We start from the raw sequence: 17046 nt of genomic DNA, 5'->3' as shown, positions 1-17046 counted from the left end.
ATATGTTGTGTGCTTTTAGTTGTTAAAAATGTAGTTTAGTTAGTATAGTAGATTCGGTTTTCAGTTCATAGTTTAGTATTTAGATCTAGAAGTATTTACTATTATAGTTTCATGAAATTTTAATATTTTTATTATACAACCGTAGGATGCCAAGTCGTGGAAAAGCTGGAAAAGCAAGGTAATCTCAGTGCACGTTATTACGTTAACTCGTAGTCGTATGATTTAATCTTAGTTGCTTCCGGTTGTTACAACGAAAATGGTAAAGGTGGAGTGGTGTTCGGTTGACCGGAAATGCCTTCGGCCCTCTTCCTCTGCCTAGTGGTGTTCCAGTGCCCATGTACTTTTGCGGCGATCCTTGCAAGGTAGCTAAGTCCGATGAAGAGGACACGTATAGGCAGAGGTATTGGATGTGTTCCAATTTTGCGTTTGAGCCTACACTTTGTTAGCGCCGCATTAACAAGATGGTGAGGAATTGATGTTGTGCAATAATTATTTTGTGTCATATGACATTTTGCATGGTTTTTTTATTTTGTAATAATTACATTTGTTGCAGACCCCTCCACCGCTCTGTGATTTTGAGCAGTGGATTGACACTGGGATCGAGCCTGAGGACAAGGAGGAGATGCAGTACATGTTGCGTTGGGCGGCAGAGAACAAGGAGAGGATGGAGAAGAGGCTCAGAGAGGAGGCTGTAGAGAAGGAGCACAAGGAAGAGGAGGAAATGAGACATCTTGCTGCGGAGAGGGAGAAGAGGGATAGGAAGCTTGAGCGTGCACGCCAAGCGAAAGCAGCGATGGAGGAGAACCCCGATGCCCTGAGGAAGGAAAAGTGGCCTCGTTGTACTCAGTAGGCTCTGTTATTGGCTAGTACTCCATTGTGTGCAGTTGGACCTTTCGTTGTGTGTCCATGGTTTATTCATGGATAATGTTGTGTGTTGTTGGACCTTTCATTGTGTTGTGCTTAGGTCATGTGCTCCGTTATTTGCCGCACGATTTTCATTCGGAGTGATCGATTATTTTAATTGTGTGCTTTTAATTCTTAATTGGGAAATGTTTAGACTTGTATAGTGAACGCATGCGAACAATGAAAAGCATTTAACTTCTTATCTAGATATAGCAGTCCTCGCACATAAAGATAATCCTACACATCATAATCCTACAAATGATAAAAAAAAATAAGAAGTCGCCCTACGCACTAAATGCGTCCTCGCTTGAAACGAGGCTCGTCGGCACCATGACCACACCTCGCTTCCTGCTGCGATACTCTAGTCTGTTGCCGATCGTACCTCCAGGGCTCCGGCGAGTGAATGTCGCGAGTCGAACGTCCTCCCGCTCCCTCCGCAGGAGGTGTCGCGAGGTACTGGATCGCATCCTGTGTAGGACCCTGTGGTGTCCCGAGGTACTGGGTTGCACCCTGTGTAGGATCCGGGGCGTCTGCCAGCTGGGAGGGACCGAGCAGGTTAGGATCCACTCTGAAAAGGTCATCGAACCAAGCAGGGCCGCTGGACCTCGCTGCCTCGTCGTGCGAGTCCTCTGAAAGCCATCCCTGATCTGCGTAGCCTGTTATAATCACAAAGGAAACAATTTTGTTAGTTTCGTTGCGTTCTTAAAATGGAGTATAACAAATGTATGCATCACGTACCTACTGGTCGTATCTCCGGTGCAGCTGAAGAAGGACAAGAGGACCATGCGGATTGCATCACGCACCTGCTGGTCGTATCTCCGCTAGCACTTTCATATGTCGTTGCCGGGCAATTCTTGTAGGTGTGACCGCCTTCGTGGTACTTGGAGCATAGACGGACATCAGGACCAACTTCAGATTGATCCATGTCATTATGGATACGCCTGTTCCCGCGTCGTCCCACTCCTTGGCACATTTCTGGATTAGGATTAGGAATGTAGCGGGCGACATTCCCAGGATTGTTGACAAAGTCTCCCAGCAAACGATATCCATAAACCTCGTTTCTCCAAGTTTACCATATGGTTTCTTTGAGGAAATAGTGTGGCATGAAACGACGGGATTCGAGGTCCCCGCCTCAAAGCATGCAGCAATGACATGGGATCAAGGCCTGTGAAGCAACCTTGGTTTGTGGCAAGAGCAAACACAACCTTCATTGCTGATGATGCACTCATGTGTGTATCTCTCGCGCCTCCCACCCATTTGAACTTTGTCCCTAGAAACAACTTCGAACCGGCATTCCACGGCTCCCACTTCTTTCACACGATGTAAACGAGCTTTCTTTATTACTTTCTCCATGTACTCTATCATCTTGTACCCAAATATTACGTGGTTGTCGCACATTGAGTTATCAGCCAATTGGTACCTTTCCCTGAAATACTTCATTGTGCGGTAAAGGTAAAATTCGACAATACCAACAAGGGGTAGGCCCCGAACACCGTGCAGGACCCAGTTGTAAACTTCAGCTAGGTTTGTCGTCATTATACCCCACCGTGCACCTCCTTCATCAAAGAGTAATGCCCACTTTTCCTTCAGTTCATTCTCAATCCACTATGAGAAAGACTTGATGGATCTTCCCCGTCTTCGCCTGACGTTTGGCCCGTCGAGCCCAACGTCCTCAAGAGACACAGGTTGGTTGGCCTCACTATTGATCGCCCTCTTTGCTAGTTCCTCGCAATGCTTTTTTGTGACGTTCTCAAGTTTCTTCCACAGCAGGTTGAACTTCCTCTCCTGATTCTGGCTGCACAGGCGCTTGAACAATTTCGTAAGGGTCTTATTCTTGTATTGGCTGTGAAAGTTTGCACCCATATGCCTCATGCACCACCTACTCTTCAAGTCCGGCCATATCGGCGCTCTGAAACGCTATTGACTTCCATTATGTAGGTTTTCGATTGCTTGTATAATGCTTTTATGCCAATCATGAATGAGACAGACCCCCTCGACGGCCAACACAATCATGTTATTCACCCCCTCGAGAAACCAGTACCAGCTATCTCCAGACTCCTCCACAAAAGTGATCGCAAGCGGCAACACTTGATTGTTGCCATCAGTTCCAATATCTGTCAATATTGTCCCTTTGTACCTTCCAATCAGAAATGTGCCATCAATGCAAATGGCTGGTCGAGAAAGCCGGAAAGCCTGAATGTAAGGACCCAACACGAGGAATGACCGTTGTAGGACCTGTTTACCTGGAAACTGAAGAGCTGGATATGATTTCAAGTCGTAGAAGCTTCCAGGATTTCTCTGGCAAATGGTATGCAACAAGGCAGGAAGGTTGTCGTAGGATGCTTCGAACGTACCCCACTTCATCTCAAGCGCCTTCTGCTTAGCACGGTAAGCTTTGTTGTAGCTGATCTTGTACTTGAACTTCTCCTCTATAGCACAGATAATGGACTTGGGCTCGAAGCTTGGATTCTCCACTATCTGAGGGTACATGTATTGAGCAACAAATTCAGCAGTGAGGTTGCGGTGTGTTCCTTCCAATTCAACTAGCAAGCATTGGTGCTCAACCTCTTTAGTCACCTCCCAGTAATCTTTCCATTTGCCCTTGTATGCATGTACCCTGAATGGGCAATCATTTCGCACACATCGGACATCATACACCTTCGGGCTACTCTTTTCCACCCTGAACTGACGCTGCAAACACAAAGTGGACCATCTCTTAATAGCCACCTTCACTTCATCCCCACTTTAGTATACAGCCCCCACGCATACCTCATTCTCCCTGTACTCCCAAGGAATATTTTCCCCAACATTGACCTACAGGGAGGAATGGTTGTAATTTGACCAATTTCGCGGTATAGGATAATCATCTTCCTCATCCGACGAGTCCTTCTCCACGGCACCATTGGCCTCCCCTCATTCCATCTCCATCTGCTCTACTAACTCAGAAATTTCTTTGCCCTCATCAGCCTCTCCATTTGGTTCCCGAGATGCTACATCATGTTTTGCATCTTCATGTTCTTGTTCTTCGTAATTAAATTTTTTGTTTCCACCTGCAGTACTCTGCACATCTTCTTCCGCTTCAACTTCATCACCTCCGACTTGTTCTTCAATATGAGTGCTAGGTCCACCCTTCATGAAAAATTGGACATACCATATGATTGGTAAACCTCTTCTCTTAAAATCATCTATGTAAGCCCGATATCTCGAAGTTCCTTCAAGCGGAACTAACTCCCAAAAGTGTATGTCTGGCCATCTTTGCACTACAACTCTCACACACACATCCGCTTAATCTCTGTGAACACCTAAGTCCCTACAGAGCCACTTGCATATGCCCCCAAGTTCTCTCTCTTGCTCTTGGAACACACTTGGTGAAACAGGGGAATCCACTCAAATCTACCCCTTCTGGACCATATCTAACCTTCCCCGGCCCATAGTACACTTGAATATTGACACTATCAGACATGCCTGGTAACATACATGAAACGGCAGTCCAAATTATTTTCACCACTATATATAAGTTAACTGCAATAACGACCTCAATTGAATAAACAAACAACTATGTAACACTAAATCAAGCTTACTAACTAACTTTATCATAGCCATGCACCACAACAAATAAATCTAATAATGTTACCGAAAAACTATATTGTAATACCTAACAACATAATTTAGTAATTACATTTATCACAATGATTTACCAGAATAAACAAATATAATATTGTTACCGAAAAACTATATTCGAATACCTAACAAAAAATCAGAATTTACTAACTACATTTATTCTAGCCATTTACCATAATAAATAAATCTAATAATGCTGACTCTATTTTACTGTATAAGCTAAATCAGTTATACTAACTAAGCTACATTTTCCTATCTAAAAACAGCTAAAAGTTTCTAAGTCTAGATCTAGATCCACTATTACTTCTAAATCTAGATCTACTAATATTTCTAAATCTCAGATCCACTAATATTTCTAAATCTAGATCTAAACTAAACTAAACTATACTGTAGTATACTATACTAAACTACGAGATTGAAAAAAAAAATTACCTAAGAAAGACGGAAGAAATTCCTTCCATCTTCCCTCTCCTCCTTCTTTCTTTTTTTTCTTCCCTCCTCCTCCTCTCCTCTCTTTTTTTTCTTCCCTCCTTTCCTCTTTCTCTTCCCTCTTCCTTCTCTGGCTCGCTGCTGGTGCGCACTGGTACGGGGGGAGGGGAGGGGCGCGAGCGAGTTATAAAGGGGGCGACTGTCGCCGGCTCAGCCGACGGTATCGGTGACGCCTCAACTCGCGCGCCGCAGTTACGACGGCTGCTGACGTTGGCGGGAGGGCCTTGCCGCCAGTAAGGCCCTTCCGCCGCTTGGGCCGGCGACAATAGCCTGGATTTGCAATTTTTCCATCCGACTGTATATTTCTGCAAAATCCAAAAAAAAATAAAAAAATTCTGTTAGTTTGGGCCCGCATCCGTGCATCCGGCCCAGGAAGGTTTCGTTGGGCCAGAATGATAAGCAGGCGACGATCCAGCAGCCCAGGTGGTGCCGGTGCAGAACCCACCAAACCCTCTCCTCGTGCTCACTCCTCTTCGGCTGTTTGCAGACGCTTCGGGGAGACGACTAGCAACTTCAGGTCTGCCTGCTGCGGCAGCGGAAGCGGATGCGATCGAGCTCTCGCCCCCAAATCCGATCCAGGGGAAGAGCCGCGAGTACGGGTGAGTAGGCACCACATCGTTCCATCCATCTAGGTCCGCGTCCAAACCTTGCCCTAGATTCATGCCCGCGTCATCTTGATCCACGCGCGGTGCAAGGTGTGCCTTTTTGTTTTCCCTTTACGAAATTTCCTGCGAGAATCGACGGTGTTTGCTGGGGCTGTTCCATTCCCCATGGGTACTCTAGCTTCGGTCTTGTTTGCTGTGTTAAATCCTAGAGAGAGCCCTAATTTCTAGTCGTGCGATGTAAACTGCTGGTGGAACCCTAGTTAGAAATGCAGCCCCTGTTGCAGTCTAGTTGCCATAATCTTTTCCTTTGTTTTTGCAATATATGGGTTCTTGTTAAACTCCATTTCCATGTGGCTTTCTTCCAGTTGTTTTCTCAATTCGGGTCCAAGCATATTGTGGTTCATACTCTGCACTGGCTTATGTAGTTAACTCATAACTTGACCTCGGCCTTGACTCCTGATCTGTTTGCAGGTTCAAGTTTTACTAATTCACTTGGTGGCCACAAACAAGGTACATGTTTCTCACCTTGAGGTTCTGTAATGTGATTTGTATGTTCTACTATCAGCCAATTCCAGTGCCTACATGGTTCTTTTAGATGCACCCGCTCTTACCATATTCTTCATGGTTGCGAAATTTGTACTTCTGCATTAATGTGTTATCTTTATTGTCCTGTAGATTGGCAATGTTTGTTGTTTTGTGATGTAACAGGTGCTGTGAAGGTGTCCTTTAACAGTTTGGTTTCTGTAAATAAGTCTGAAATATAGCATTCTGCTTGTAACGTGTACTGTTTTAGGCTGCAATAATGTGAGGTTGATTGGTTAAAACGTTTGTTGTAACTGTGTGATTAAGTTGGGTGATGTTTCATGCAATGTTTGGAGTTCTCACGATGCTTTTCTTGGCTCTCTTGAGAAGACACCAAACTCAAATGTGGTTTTTGGTCTCCATCCTCAGATGCAACTCTCTTCGCTATTTTTTTTTAACTTCTGTTGCTTAGTAGCTGCATCCTGCAATTGCAGTAATGAATTCTAGATGCAAGCTGTTACTGATCTATCTCCACTATTGTAAATCACATATACATAGCTGTCAGAATGGTGTACTCGGTACTAGTAAATATGGGAATCATCGCAGCATCTTGTTTGTAGAATGCACATTTCACATCAGAATTCAATATTGCTCTCCCCGTTATCTCACTGCAAACCTATCTGTCACTAATTGGTATTGAATTGTATGTTTTTGTTTCATAAAACCAGTGTGTTTGGAAACTTAAACATGATTGGTTCCAGTTTACATGGTGGTAGCTGGTCTATGCAGATACAGAAGTTGAACCCAATATTCTACTTCCCTTTACTTAACTATGCAAAGTATGGCTGCAAACAGGGCCACAGGGGTGCTCTTGAACAAATCCAGATGATCCCATCCATCCATCCAGGATACTCAACAGCTAAGGCTCAAAATTATTCAGTACCCTAAGAAAACTTAAGTTCCATTAATTGTGGTTAAAACTAATACATACTTGTTGAACGATAATGTTTATTTATACATCCTACATACTTATGGTGATGTGGATACACAGGGATATGTGTTTTTTCCTTCTATTTTGATGGGAAGCAGTTCTGTATGAGTTGCGCGGTAGCATACTCTGTAAAACCATATATTTGTGCAGGCTTGGGTCAGCTCTAGAAGTCTAGATCAACATGAATTTAGTTGATGATATCTGCTCTGTTAGATTTTTTTTAGCTTGCTGTTTCTTGAAGCTTATTTGTTCTATCTGATTGTTATTTTTTAGAGTGGATAGTTTTACTGATTGCATTTGTACTAGTAAGAGGGTGACATAGGCACTAATTAGCATTTATTTACTTATAATGATCCGTGCATCACTTCGAATTCATATGACTACAAGAAATACGCTTTGATGTTTGTACAATTTATTAGTGTTGTTTTTGCAATAGAAATGGGTGACAATGAATGGAGTTCATTTTTGTTATGTACTACCTTGGATGGCTATTCAGTTATACTCATGTCAGCATGAGTAGTTATTAAGAATTTAGTTTAGCAATGCTATTATCTTCCTTTCTTTCATTGATTGTTATTGAATTGCTAAGTGGAATTCTCAAGGAATATTTTTCTGTTATAGATGTCATTGCATATCGGGCGGCTTTCCCAAGATGTGCGGCACAGTTATCTGGAACAACTTTTCCAGAGGTTTGGCCGTTGCACTGTCAACCTGAAAGATGGATACGGGTTTGCAGTGTATGATTCTGATGGTGACGCAACTCGAGCCCTGCGGGCCCTGCATGGGAAATATGTTTGTGGGGAACGCATCACTGTTAATTGGTCAAAACAGCAGCCCAGATGTTCTCAGGGTTTCAGGAGGAGTTCAAGATTTGTTGAATCGTTTCGTGGAAGGAACGTCAGAGATGCTCGAGACAGTATTAGGTTCAGGGATTCTGTAGCTCGTAAGAGTCATCCAGCAAATCATGATCAGGGCCATGATCCTGATGCTGTGCCAGAAAAGGATTCTCATAAATTCACTGAGGTTGTCGATGATGCTGGAGAAAACATTTGTGATGATCTAGCGGACGCAAAGAGGGATGAAGGTGGTACAATTGATGAAGATCCAGGGGAGGTGAAGACAGACAAAGGTGGTACAATTGATGTAGATCCAGAGGAGGTGAAGGCGTACAAAGGTGGTACAATTGATGAAGATCCAGGGGAGGTGAAAGCGGGTGAAGGTGGAACAATTAATGCAAATGCAATTGAACATGATAGATGGGCTGAGACTGGAAAAGGTACCCCTGGTGGAGACAGTGATGATTTTGACCGCTATGAGCCTTATCATGGATATGATAGGCAAGAAGAAACAGAAAATGTGACTAAAGCAAGCTCTTATGATTCTCGTGAACCCAGACGTTCTTCAGAGAAGTGGTGGGAGCACTCAGATAAGCATGTTGATGTAAGCCATGATAAATCAAGATCTCCTCCAACCTGTTACAAATGTGGTGTTGCCGGCCATATTGCGCGTAATTGCCCTCAGGGAATAGATGATAACTTCAAAGCAAGGAGAGATGGATTGAACTTCAGGGAAAAATGGCAGCTGAGGCAAAGAAGATTTGGGTCTCCCTCAAGGAGGCGACCAGAAGTTCATGTTCATCCATTGGATCAAACAAATCATAGGGTTCAAGATGGTAGGAAACCATTTTCTGAGAGGAATATGAGACTGCCTAGGTTGAGTAATGTGCTCAGAGACAGCAGAAGACATGCCCACTGCAGTGAAAACATGCCACAAACTAATAAGGAAGCACACAAGAGAAGCAGATCTGAAAGGTCACGTGGATCATCCCCCAATTCTGAACCTTCAAGTCACTCTCACCATGATAATGTTAAGGGATCTCATTCCAACAGGACTTCCTCAGATTCGAGATCTAGATCTCCCCGATCCCAGTCTCGATTTAGAGCACATTCTCCATCTTATTCTGCTCATTCTAGTTCAAAATCAACTCAGCATGAAGGATCAAGATCAAATATCAACCATCCTGTTCCATTTTCAGTATCTGCTTCACCACAGCACAAGTCATCACCTGATGTAGAGAACAAAAATCTAGAGGGCCTGATGAATTCTCGCTTGGAGGACAATTTGGAGTTCAGGACAAGATCCAAAGTGAAAAACATGGATGATAACAAGCAAGAAGGAAAGGAATCGGTATTGAACAGCAAGGTCCTGAATGGGGAAGTGGTTGTTCCTGATAAGGATGCTAATACTGCTGATTACACAGGGGTTAACTTTGATAAGAACTTGGTTGATGATAATGCCGCCAATCGAGTGCAAAGCCAGAATGTCAACTTTGAGAACTCTTCATCAGTGAAGTCAAAGCAGGACGTTCTGGCCAGAAATGGGAGAAGCAAGTCCTTGAAGCTAACAACTAATGAAGTGATCGCAGCTCTGAAGCACTATGGGATGGAGCCACAAGAGAATTCATCAGATCAACCTGTGGAGAAGTACTTTGGTGCTGCACGCCTGTGGCCTTGGGAAATCATTTACTATCGCAGGCGTAAGAAAGGTCCAATATCTACAGAGAATTATGCTAAGCGAGTTGAGCAGAACAAAGAATTTGGTATTGTGGATCAGTATGTCAGAAGCAGCACTGGTTGGTGGGAGTGCCCTTAGCAGGTTGGTGGAAGAAGCAGCAATGTCAGAAGCTGTTTAGTTGTTTCCAAGGCTTTACATGAATATGCCCTTAGCACTCTAGAGGACATTTTGAGGATGACAAGGTTTGTGCGCTCTTGCTAGGTTTTATTCTGGCTCGTGTTAGGGCATGTTGGGATGTGAGGATTAGACCCAATCCCTTCAGACTGGGAGGGAAAATGAACTAATGTCCCTGCTGACCTGAGGGGATTGAGTGTAAAACCTACCTATTCAGGCAAGCACGTTACTTTTATTCCCAGTAATTCGTGTTCTCTGAACCACAAGTCCACAAGTAATAGGTTTTTCCGTAGTCAACATGAATAGAGCCATTAACACAAGAACCAAAAAGTAATAGGTCTTTCCATTGCTATGATTCTTAATTTCTTATGGGTAAAAGTTTATGCCTGTAGACTTCGTGTTGGAAAATGGTGATGGTAATGCACTGTGTTTGTCAGTGTTATACAATCATCATGCCACATGTTGATGTTGTTATCATTTGTCCATCTCATGTGTCTTTTGAGTTGCAATGCTTGAAGGTTTGATCCCACTAGGTTCATTTTGGTGGTCAACAGACATCAAGGAACAGCCTCATGTTTAACAAATCCACGATGAAGTTGAAAGAGTTCTCTCTCTCGCCATCAAGGTCTGGATATGTATTCCACCAGAAGTAATGTTTGTAAGCAGCTACCTTTATGGCTTTTTCAAAAGATTAAGCAGCTACTTTTATGTATGACATTAGCGAAACATATTCATAATTGTCATCAAGAGCACATTGGTGAGAGATAATATTGGCCCTTCCTGAGGTCTTCTGCTTCTTGTGGCTTCTCTTCTTGTGATTGATAGCTGGGATTGAGTTGTTAGCGTGGAAATGTCTCTGGTTGGTACGTCCTGGGTGGATAATGATCTTTGTTCGGTACTCTCTGTATGATCAGCAACTTGTGGTCTAGCTTGTTGCTGCATTACTACTAGGGGTAACGCAATTCATTGATCTGCAAGGTGTTCTTCCCCCACATCACAGAACTTTTGGATAGGGTGAGCTATTGCACATCTGCTTTCAACCGTCATTATCTTAGCTTTCTTTTGGGAGCTGGGTAGGTCACTGTTACAAGATAAGCAGAGAAGTTTGCATTATCTTTGTTGGCTGGATTGCTTCCCCCTTTATTACCTTAATGGGCTCTCCGCCATCTAAGCTTTTGTTTGTTCTTCCTCTTTCTGTTAAACCTTTGTGTTAACGGACGGAACGGGTGGGAAAAACCATTTCCCATTTTCGTTACCATATTTCTTCAGTGGGAACGGGATAGCCGGAAGCGGGAGCGGGACCAGGATATACAGGATCACGGAAACGAAAAAATGCGCCGGGGGGGGTGTTGGGGGTGGGGATGGGAACGGGACATACGCGTGAACACTAATTTTATATACATTATAAACACATACACACAAAACTGTGCCAGCCGGCAGCCGCAAGCAGCACTTTTTGCACAAGTGCACATCAGCGGCAACAACAAAGCACCAAGCACACTACTAGCTGCACTAGCATCACCTTCACAAGCCTTTCTCTCGGATCCTGTCAAAGAATCAACAGAATAACGGATATTTGCGTGGTCTTCTAGTGCTACTGTGCTACCGCTACTTCAAAATTAGTTCGCTATTTGCTAATTTACTAATGCTAATGCTACTGCTATTTGCACGGAATAACGGATAATCTAAGTAGCTAACTGCAAGTGTTAGTAGCAGAACCATAACTTGTGTACTTTTGACAGACGCACCGGCTTGGCCTGTTGGGCTCATGGACTGAGCGATTGAGAGGTTGAGGAGGAGCTAGGGACTTAATTTATTAGTCTATCCCGTATAAGGTAAAAAACGGGTTGAATATAAGATTATCTCGGTTGGAAACGGGATCCCGCAAATACAGGCGGGATACACCCTCAACTGTATCCCATCCCATTCCTGGATACTCCTGCCCGTTTCCCGTCCTGTTATCGGACCTTGCCTTCCCATTTTCATATAACTCAAAGATAAATATAGAAAAAATATAGAAAAACCGGCGGACGGAAACGGGATTTTGTCCGTTGTGCAAAAACCACCTGACCCTGCTTTGTTTTCTTCTTTATCTTGTGACGCTGCTTTTTATGGCCCATTGTGACCGGTGACGGCCAACAAGCTCGCCGTGTGCCTCTGGCCGTATCTGTGTAAAACGGTGGGTCACGACAGCGCAGGCGAAAACGCACAAACGTTTGTGATCTTGCATCTGAGAAAGAAACCGAACCTCACGCACGCGTATCATCAATGGCAGGTGACATCAGGTTTGGTGGATTTTGCATCGGGTTTCTTGCTTCAAGTTGACAGTTTGGCCTGGGCGTAGAAGGTTTGGATTTCTTCTTGCCAGCTCTCGCACCTTCCCATCCAAGACGGATGCCGAAAGCTACGGCATCCCTGTCGTTCGTCTTCCAAAGCCGGTTCGTGTTAGATGCGTTCTTTCGTGCCTGCTGCGTTGTGTTAGCCGTGCTTTTGCCGTTTGACAGCCACTCCTACAGGTTACAGCCAGAAGCACCCCAAATCAATGTCTGGCACTCCAACAAGGAGTGAAGCTGTCTGCCAAATCTAGAAATGTTTGGCCTGGCGCATGGGTTTTGTTAAGGTCGTAATAATGAAAGTTCTTCTCCAACTGCACAAGAACTAAGCTTTGATGTTTCTTTTCTTTTCTTCTTCTTTTTGATTGTGAGTAATTGCTATTACGTCAAAGATGACGTGATTAGTCCTCGACACGAGAGGACGGACGGGGAAGATGGGAGAGTTGGAGACGTGAGGCGCATTGCTCTTGCCTCCAGTCTTTGATCGCAGATCGGCAGGGGAGGTGGTGGCAAAGTTGACCAAGGGTGCCGCGGCAATTAAGGTCGCCGCGTCGCGATTCACGCAGGCGCGGGATTTTTCAGATGGAAACTAAAAAGAAGCCGTGTTGGTTCATGGAGCGTGACGACGGCGAGTTAATGGGCGTATTCATTGCGTCGCGTCATCGCGATGCCTTCGTTTCATTAGCGTCTTCCTCCTCCTCCCCCCAATCCTCTCAACTGCTCCGCTCCCCATCGTTTCTTTCTTTAATCTGACGTGAAAACTCAATCGCAAGCGATTGAATTGCAGGCTTCAGCCGACAGCAGCAGCTCTCTGAAATGCCAACAGCACCGCCGTTACTGTTCTTCGCCTTTTTCATGTTCTGCTCGACAGGGATGCGTCACGAGTCATTTGATTTGGAGTTACTAGTAGAGGTTATCGCATCAATCGCCATGAAAAAGCTGTGTTTTTTTCTTCGGTTTTTATGTTGTCTCTGGGAAAAAGAAAAAAGAAGAAGCAAACAAGAGGCTTTTGGTCCTGCATCTGAGCACGAATGATCTCATGTTCCATTTCTCTCCAGTGTATCCGTGATATACCACGGTTACCACCTCGCCGTCGCCGGCGGCGGCGGAGATGATATATCATGGTTACACTGGAGCAGTTCTTTTTCTTTCGACGACATAATTAATCATTGGAGCGCTACTGATGATACTAATACTAATTGGGGAAAACTTCTTGTTTCCCGATGCGGCGGCTCCGCGAACGATCACGACCTCCTGTTCCTCCTGCCGCCGCCGCCACTGCCGCCGGGGGTGCTATTGCAGCCGTAGTTGCCGCCCTCCCGGCCGCCGTTGGCGTTGCCGCGGGCGCCGGCGCCGGCATGGTGCAGGAAGTCGAGGAGGACGGGGCTGCGGCACCGCGGGCAGCGCGGGTCCGCCTCGGAGAGCATGACGTACATGAGGCAGCGCGGGCATGCCGCCAGCACCATGGACGTCGCCTCCGGGCTGTCCGACCACTGCAGCCCGTGGTGCCCCCGTTGCGGCGGCTCCCGCTCGCCCTCCGACGACAGGCACGAGCTCGGCGACGACGACGACCACTCCTCGTCCGACGACGACGCCGGCGACGCCGCCGCCGCCGCCGCCGGGGGCGACAGGTGCAGCTTCAGGTCCAGGCCGCCCCGGCTCATCCCGCTCTGTCGCTGCCTGCGTATCAGCATCCGAGCAAGGTTAATCACTAATTGACACTACTGCTAATGATGATGGTGCTGAGAGAGGCTTACAGCTTACTGTCTTGCGATGCTCTGCAGCTGCAGGGTGTGCTCTGCTCTGAGGAAGCTTCCTTCCCTGCTTCCTCTGAGGAGTGCTCCTGCCTCCTGGTGCTTCGGTGGTGGGGAAGAAGAAGAGATTGCAGCAAGTATTTATAGTGGGGAACGGAAGCTCAAGCCATGGAGGTCAATTGGTTTTCTTAAATGCCGCACTGTTGAGGAGAGTGAGTACTCCTACTTGCACAGTTGCACCTTGTTTAATCCACCATATTATACTCCACCCTAAACACACTCACTCGTCACTTCATTGCTCACAGCATTCATGTTTCTGTTTTATGGGACGGAGAAAGGAGGCGGTGGCGGGCAGCCTGGCAGAGCAACCGCAGAGGCGAGGTGAAGCGAGAAGCAATGCAATGACCCCTCGAGCTCGGAGCTCGGGAGGAGGGGTTCGGTTCGTGCGGACGGTGATGGTGGATTGGTGGCGGAAAATGACCCGAGGGAAGAAGGTGACGGCCGTGAGGGAGACAGAGGTAGGTTGGTCGCCCATGGGTTGTTGCCGTCGTGGCGGAGAACCAAGATCTCTCAGGCGAAGTCAGGTGCCTCAGACGCAGCGACGGGGCGGATCCTTGAGCTGGAGATGACCACGACATCGTTAGGTCAGTTCCGAGTTTCACAAGAATTCCATGGCATTAAATTATCACATCAGTAAAATTGCTGACTTAGTAAGACAGTTGGTAAGGCGGTTAATAGAGGGAGTTTCATCAGATGAGAGAAAAATTTCATCCCCATGAAACTCATCTGGTATAGTTACCTAGTTCTCAATCTAAGTAACTATACAATAAAACTGTGCATTGAGACTGAACTTAGACTGCAAGTCCGTAACCGTGCGGTCCGTCTCACCGATTCGTCTCCTATACTACTACCTAGTAACAAATCGAAACAAAACAAAACAAAAAAATAAACTGATTTGATCACCCACGACGGATTGCATAATTGGTGGTTTCCATTTTTCGTTGAATCATCGTGTTCATTCAATCCAGTGGTTGCTTGCTGCCACGACTCGGCCTCCGATCCTTTTGATCGCTTCAAAGCAGGGCTGGCTGGCTTCGATCGCTTCCACAACTTGAATGAGGCCATCAATTGGATTTATGGGCTACAGTGTTCTCCAAAGCATCAGAGTAAATGTACTTGAATGATCGATGGAGCTACTGTTAATTGTGAGAGACGGGATGGGGTGGCCTAGCAGAGCTATAGCAACCCAGTAGCTCTCCAATTCAATACTCACTCACTCCTCTCGATCGGCTGCCGCTCCACTAATTATCTCATTCATGCGGTGCAGTTTTTGTAAATGGCGCGACACGAAGCCTGCCTTCCCGTGCACCGCAGCCTATGGCACGACCTGATGAACCTATTGCTACATAGCATCCTGATTTTGCTCCGAACAGTGGTTTTAGTTTAGGGTGTGTTTGTTTGCACTCAATCCTTCACCTTACTTCATAGTACGTGGTTCTCTTGTCTTGCCAATGTCAGTAGCTCATTTTCTTGCAAAAGTTTGCAAAACCGTGGGTGAGTGATAAAATTGGTGACAAGATTTTGGTAATCCCAAATTTTGATGCTAAACCAAAACACCCCCTTGTTTTCAAAATTCTAAGACAATCACTCGGTTTCCTCATCTTTCGTCTTTCTTCAGGAATCCTCCACGTGAACTAATTGTGGAACATGAGGGGGTGGAATTAGGTAAAGGTGAAGGTTTACTTTCGAGCTTCGACTGGAGAATTAGTTAGGCATAACAACATGGTAGGCATTGCCAATCATAAACTTGGAGGTCGGTGTTGGCCAAGGTAAAATGTGAGAAGAGGAAGCACAACTGAGGCTTACAGCGGACGGATTTGGTCGCGCCCAATGCAACCATTGAGAGATAGGTAGGGAAGGTAGGAAGAAGGGTAGTGGCACAATCAAAGGCTTGAGAAGGTGATATGAACATTGAATAATGCACGAGGGTGTGTTAGTTTCCGCACGGTGGAGTGTGATGGCTACACGTTGGTGGGGTGAGGATTATGGTCCATGGTTATCGCGCAATTTCAAGGATTTTGGTCATGTTTAGAGAAGGTGTAGTATCCATAAATGTAGATATTAGAGAGGTGCGGCCCTGTTTAGTATGATTCCAACTCCAAACTTTAGGGCGGAGTTGAGCGTAGAGCAAACCAAACATCACAACTCCACCAGTTTCTTAAGCAGCCTAACTCCATGGAGTTGGTGGAGTTCCAGTTCATTTTCTTGGGGTGTGTTTGGTTTGACGGTCGAAGTGGGTTGGGATGGGTTGGACCCAAATGGACCAGTGTTTGGTTTGAAATTCATTTGGGTTGGGATGGACCTAGGAGGAAATATTCCTCCAAGATGCGGGTTGGTTGCATTCCTCTGAATCGGTCGGACCACTCCGACCCACTTCTTCTCCGTCGCCTCCGTCACCAACAAGTTGAGCGCGCGGAGACAACCCGGAGGAGGTCGAGGGGACGTCCACCGCCGGACAGGGGGCTCCGCCCAGGGGATCTTCACCGGCCGGCCAGGGTGAGCTTGGGTTCTGCCCACCGGCGCTGGGCTAAGGGGAGGCGGCAGAGCAGGGGCCGCCGGCGTCGGGGCCGAGCAAAAACTGCTAGCGTTGGGGCCGAGCGGAGGCAGCGGAGTAGGAGGCTGGTTGTAACATCCCTCTTTTTAGAGCATTTAAAAATACGGACTTTTTAAAATTTTTGTTTAAATAAAACACATCCTCTCTTCTCCTAAATATTCAAAACCAATTTTGCAAATAAATCTTGCATGGAATCTAAGCATGTGTGTTGCATTTGATTGCTCTAGGAATTCCTCAACAATCTTTTCTCTTAATCAATAGACCTTTCTTTAAAAACCCTTAGAATTAATATTTGAATTTTATTTGAATATTAATCCTACTCGGATCCTATGTCAATACTATTCAAATATAATATACAAACTCTCGATCTTATCTTTATCAAAACCATTCATCTTATCTTCAAGAACTTAGGAGATAACCCACTCGAAACACCTTCCATTTCAAAAATCCTTGATCTAATATTCAAACCCCATTTGAGTATTAGCTCGAACCTCTAAACTCTATCCCAATAAATCTAGATCCCATC

The 17046-nt window shown here is 45.6% G+C and overlaps 2 protein-coding genes across 3 annotated transcripts; one reads left to right on the top strand and one right to left on the bottom strand.

The window, feature by feature from the left end:
* Positions 1 to 5474: 5474 nt before the first annotated feature.
* On the top strand, positions 5475 to 10617 carry LOC101753427 (serine/arginine-rich splicing factor 4). Of its 2 annotated transcripts, XR_002678190.1 has the most exons (4): positions 5475 to 5612; positions 6090 to 6128; positions 7753 to 9887; positions 10374 to 10617. XR_002678190.1 is itself a non-coding variant. In XM_004952605.2 (3 exons), exon 3 carries the CDS (start codon positions 7753 to 7755, stop codon positions 9781 to 9783), a length of 2031 nt encoding a protein of 676 aa, XP_004952662.1. In that variant the 5' UTR covers positions 5475 to 5612; positions 6090 to 6128; the 3' UTR covers positions 9784 to 10615. The 2 variants fall into 2 exon arrangements, 1 of the variants encoding a protein (XP_004952662.1); XM_004952605.2 differs by having other exon boundaries at positions 7753 to 10615.
* A 2526-nt stretch (positions 10618 to 13143) lies between these two features.
* On the bottom strand, positions 13144 to 14624 carry LOC101753026. Its single transcript, XM_004952604.4, has 2 exons — positions 13910 to 14624; positions 13144 to 13832 (listed from the first exon to the last, which is right to left on the bottom strand). The coding sequence occupies exon 2, from the start codon at positions 13814 to 13816 to the stop codon at positions 13397 to 13399; it is 420 nt and encodes a 139-aa protein (XP_004952661.1). The 5' UTR covers positions 13817 to 13832; positions 13910 to 14624; the 3' UTR covers positions 13144 to 13396.
* Between the last annotated feature and the right edge of the window lie 2422 nt (positions 14625 to 17046).

Source organism: Setaria italica, chromosome I (assembly GCF_000263155.2).
Source record: "Setaria italica strain Yugu1 chromosome I, Setaria_italica_v2.0, whole genome shotgun sequence".
Classification (NCBI taxonomy): Eukaryota; Viridiplantae; Streptophyta; class Magnoliopsida; order Poales; family Poaceae; genus Setaria; species Setaria italica.
This window is presented reverse-complemented; position numbering and strand designations above follow the sequence as displayed.